The sequence below is a fragment of the Egretta garzetta genome, unplaced genomic scaffold (assembly GCF_000687185.1).
Source record: "Egretta garzetta isolate BGI_Z169 unplaced genomic scaffold, ASM68718v1 scaffold381, whole genome shotgun sequence".
In the NCBI taxonomy this organism is placed as follows: domain Eukaryota; kingdom Metazoa; phylum Chordata; class Aves; order Pelecaniformes; family Ardeidae; genus Egretta; species Egretta garzetta.
Genome location: NW_009258483.1, coordinates 126063 through 130446, shown reverse-complemented (window position 1 = coordinate 130446; position 4384 = coordinate 126063). Strand labels below are relative to the sequence as shown.

General features: G+C 53.3%; 1 protein-coding gene across 1 annotated transcript in view; it reads left to right on the top strand.

Annotated features, from left to right (window-relative positions):
• SIRT7 (sirtuin 7) overlaps positions 1–4384 on the top strand; it is a gene marked incomplete at its 3' end in the record, with an annotated part of 14804 nt that extends 10420 nt beyond the window's left edge. Inside the window, exons 3-9 of the mRNA XM_009644354.2 lie at positions 386–490; positions 2313–2383; positions 2486–2558; positions 3036–3134; positions 3611–3847; positions 4091–4171; positions 4292–4384. Coding sequence (XP_009642649.2) covers positions 386–490; positions 2313–2383; positions 2486–2558; positions 3036–3134; positions 3611–3847; positions 4091–4171; positions 4292–4384 — 759 coding nt within the window. The remainder of the gene's footprint in view (positions 1–385; positions 491–2312; positions 2384–2485; positions 2559–3035; positions 3135–3610; positions 3848–4090; positions 4172–4291) is intronic.

Genomic DNA, 4384 nt, shown 5'->3' with positions numbered 1-4384 from the left:
GGGCCTGGCAGTGCGGCCTTACCGGGGCGGCGCGGCCTCCCGTGCCCGCCCTCGGTGGTCTCTGCATCAGCCCTGCTGTCCGGCGCTGCCGGATCCGTGTTTCCCAAACGCGCATGGTTTCCTGCCTGTGTGCTGTGCGGGCACATCTCGGGGCGATGGATCTGCCTGTGCTGCTCTCCAGGGAGATCTTCCCCTTGATCTTCCATGGACAATACGGGCAGCACCCACGTTCTTTTATTTAGAAACCACTTCTGATAATGCTTGTGTCACTTTTTCTGGTGAGGCTAGGCCCGCATTAAAGCTTCCAGGGAGCTCCCTGTTCCTTCCGATTCGATGATGCGCTGTATCTGAGAGACACATGAACTTGCTCAGTTGCATTTTCCAGGTATGTGATGAACCAGAGGAGTTAAAGAGAAAGGCTACTGAGCTGGCTGCTGTTGTCCGGAATGCCAAGCACCTTGTCATCTATACGGGAGCCGGGATCAGTACGGTAGGATTCTTTGGGGGTGAGTGGTCAGAGCTTTGGGAGGTCCTTCAGGAGCATTGCAGTGTTGTTTGAACTTTTTTTGTGGTTTCCAAATGACTGCGTGATGCGTGTTACGGGTCTGGGATGCTGTGATAACGTGGCTGCGCTGCAGACCGTGACCAAGGCATTTGCTAGTTTGCATCTTGGGGCTGTGCCTGCTGCCCAGGAGATCCTGAGGCTGCGTCACCTCTGTGACTGTGTGAAGAACGTGCTGCTTAAATGAGAGGATCGCTAGTCTTACTTCATTCAAGTTTCTTCAGCTACTTCTGGTGTAAAACCTAGCTCCAAATTATTAGCTTGTTAATGTTGCCTGTGTTAACGGACAAGTAGGAATAGCTGGTGGTCATCAGAACTTATAAATGACAGTTTAAGAAGTGGTTGGTTTCAGTGGCCTCTGTTGGGAGAGTGAAAATCTGGTTCTGCCTCTTCTAATGTGACATGGGTCTGAATTCTGAGACAGGGGGCTTATTTTTCTTTCCCTTTTCTACAGTCTCTGTTGATATGGAGCATGATTCTGGGCAGGGTGTGAGAGTGGTAATGTCACAGTTCTTTTTGCTAAATAACGCTGAGTGCAAGGTACCAGAAACCAGAGTTTCGTGAAAATAAGGAAAGGTTCAAGAATTGAGTTTTGTTTAGGGAAATGGGAATTACCAAGGGGGGGGGGGGAAGGGTTCTGGGGGGATTCCATAATGGTGAAATTGGAGAAAATAAATACTGGAGGTGAAAATGAGAGCCATAAGGTAAGAGAAAAGATGCTAGGGAGAGAGAAATCTTCAGAAAAGCTTTTCCTGTGATTAGGGAATGGCTGCGCTAGAATCAGAGCATGGTTTGGTGTTGGGAGGGACCTTAAAGATCACCCAGTTCCAGCTCCCCGCCATGGGCAGGGACACCTTCCACCAGACCAGGTTGCTCAAAGCCCCATCCAGCCTGGCCTTGAACACTTCCAGGGATGGGGCATCCACAACTCCTCTGGGCAGCCTCTTCCAGCGCCTCACCACCCTCATAGCGAAGAATTTCTTCCTTATACCTAATCTAAGTCAACCCTCCTTCAGTTTAAAGCCACTACCCCTTCTCCTGTCACTACATGTCCTTGTAAGAAGTCCCTCTCCAGCTTTCTTGTGGGTCCCTTCAGGTACCGGAAGGCAGCTATAAGGTCTCCCCGGAGCTTTCTCTTCTCCAGGCTGAACAACCCCAACTCTCTCAGCCTGTCCTCATAGGAGAGGTGCTCCAGCCCTCTGATCATCTTTGTGGCCCTCCTCTGGACTCATTCCAGCAGGTTCACGTCCTTTTTATGCTGGGGGCCCCAGAGCTGGGTGCAATGCTCCAGGTGGGGTCTTGCCAGTGTGGAGCAGAGGCGCAGAATCCCCTCCCTTGCCCTGCTGGCCACGCTGCTTTTGATGCAGCCCAGGATACGGTTGGCCTTCTGGGTCACAAGGATGCATTGCTGGCTCATGTTGAGCTTCTCATCAACCAACACCCCCAAGTCCTCCTCCTTGGGGCTGCTCTCCATCCATTCTCTGCCCAGCCTGTGTCTGTGATTGGGATTGTGCTGACCCACGCGCAGAACCTTGCACTTGGCCTTGTTGAACTTCATGAGGTTTGCACGGGCCCACCTCTCGAGCCCGTCAAGGTCCTGCTAGATGGGGAGAAGACTTGGAGTGAATGATAAAACACCCATGAAATGAGGTGTATCTGGTTGTCCCGAGTGAGACCGGGTTAGTGTGTTTGTGGACAAGAGGTACGAACCTTCCCGTCAGGCCTTGCTTGTTCTCTCCCGGTACCACAGGCAGCGTCAATCCCAGACTATAGAGGCCCCAATGGTATATGGACATTGCTGCAGAAGGGCAGGAGCATCAGGTAAAGAGAAATTCTGAGCTGTGTAGCAGAAAGCTGATTCTGAACAAGAGATTAATGGCAAATCCAACTTCTTTTTTATTTTCCTCCCTTGCTTCCTGTTAGGGCCACAGATCTGAGCGAGGCAGAGCCCACGCTCACCCACATGAGCATTGCCTGCCTACACAAGCACAACCTGGTAAGTTACTTTTTCCGCACCTCGCTTACGTTCCTCTGAGTATGATAAATAAAACCCAGCAGGGGAAGAAAGCTTTTCATGAGATTGCCTAGCGACTGTTTTCGCTCGGGTGGCTACACATCCACGCAGGAAAAAGCATCCGTGCTCACGTACAGCTGCGCCTTCGCTAGGCTGGCTCCAGGCTGTAGCTCTGGCAGTTTTCCCCCCGGTGCGTTTCCTTTAGCACCTTTGTATCTCCCGCCCGGTGAGGCTGGCCTGGGGACCTGGCCACAGTCAGCCAGACCCAGTACAGCTCTGTGGAGCAGGAGGAGTCATTTAGCTGCCCTAAAGGCCTGCTCTCCACGTGTTCCTGCTGCTAGTGCTGTGCTGACGTCTGGGGCTGTTTGGTGCATAGCGAGACGCACGTGCCACCTGCGTTGGAGTGACGCGTTCGCAGTCTCTGCGTGTGTGTTAGCTCGCTGTTTTATTCTCCTCAAGGTGCAGCACGTGGTCTCTCAAAACTGTGATGGGCTGCACCTGCGGAGTGGGTTACCCCGCGCAGCGATATCTGAGCTTCATGGGAACATGTACATCGAGGTGAGTGGCTGGAACAGGGCGAAGTTACTGCCTAGTGGCCTCACGAGAAGGTTATGCGAATGGTTTCTCTCACGAGCTCCAGAAGAGTTAGTACAAGGGCCAGCCTGTGCTTAGGTCTTGTCTTCAGGCCATTGGGCTGGGGCTGAACTAGTCAGTGAGCACCAAACCTGGGTGTTGTGCACAGCTCGGCAGCTTTTCCTCTCTACTCGCTAGAGCCTTCTGCTTCTGGCTGCTCTTCCTCAGGCCTTCTCTGAAATCCCTCCTATCGCGCAGCCAACAGGCTCCTGTAACTCCGCTTGCTAGTTGGGGTGTTCTAAGCTTTTTCCGAGTTAGCCTCTGATCCCTGGTGCTCCCTTCTGCTTCCAATTTATTGTCCCCAAAAAGTACTTTTCTTCGGAGCGAAGCAGCTGGCTCCTGGCATTTCACGGGCTGGATGCTAATGATGTAATGGGTTTTTTGCTTTCGCCCCGCACCAGGTCTGCACTTCCTGTACGCCCAACAGAGAGTACGTGCGAGTATTTGATGTGACAGAGCGCACAGCCCTGCACAGGCATCACACTGGCAGGATGTGCCACAAGTGTGGGGCACAGTTGAGAGATACAATCGTCCACTTTGGGGAGAAGGGGACGTTGAGACAGCCCCTGAACTGGGAAGCAGCAACAGAAGCTGCAAGCAAAGCAGATGTGATTCTTTGTCTGGGTTCCAGCTTAAAGGTAACTTTAGAGACTCGGTGAAGATTGTTAGCAGCATTCCCTCTTGGTGATACACCTTGGTGCTGAGCAGTCTCCTCCCAAACAGACAACTGTAAACTCTGGTGTCAGGATTCGCCCACCATCTGTGATAGTCTCTCTTCCTCCCTCTTTCCCCTCCTGGTAATACATTCCTTTTCCTCTCGCTGATACGGTTCACAGTTACGCGTGCCTTTGGCTGTGCTGATATCTCTTATTTTGTGGCAGGTTTTGAAAAAATACCCACGTCTTTGGTGCATGAGCAAGCCCCCCACTCGTCGCCCAAAGCTGTATATCGTGAACCTGCAGGTGAGAGCCTTTTGCACGGGGTCTGAGGGGTTTGGGCCGAACAGACGCTGCCGGCATGCGGGGAGCCCGGGGGCGTGCGGGGAGGCTCCTGCAGCCGCGGGTCTGGTGTCGCCCCCGCAGTGGACCCCGAAGGACGACCTGGCTGCCCTGAAGCTGCATGGCCGCTGCGACGACGTCATGCGGCTGCTGATGGCGGGGGCGGGGGCGGGGGAC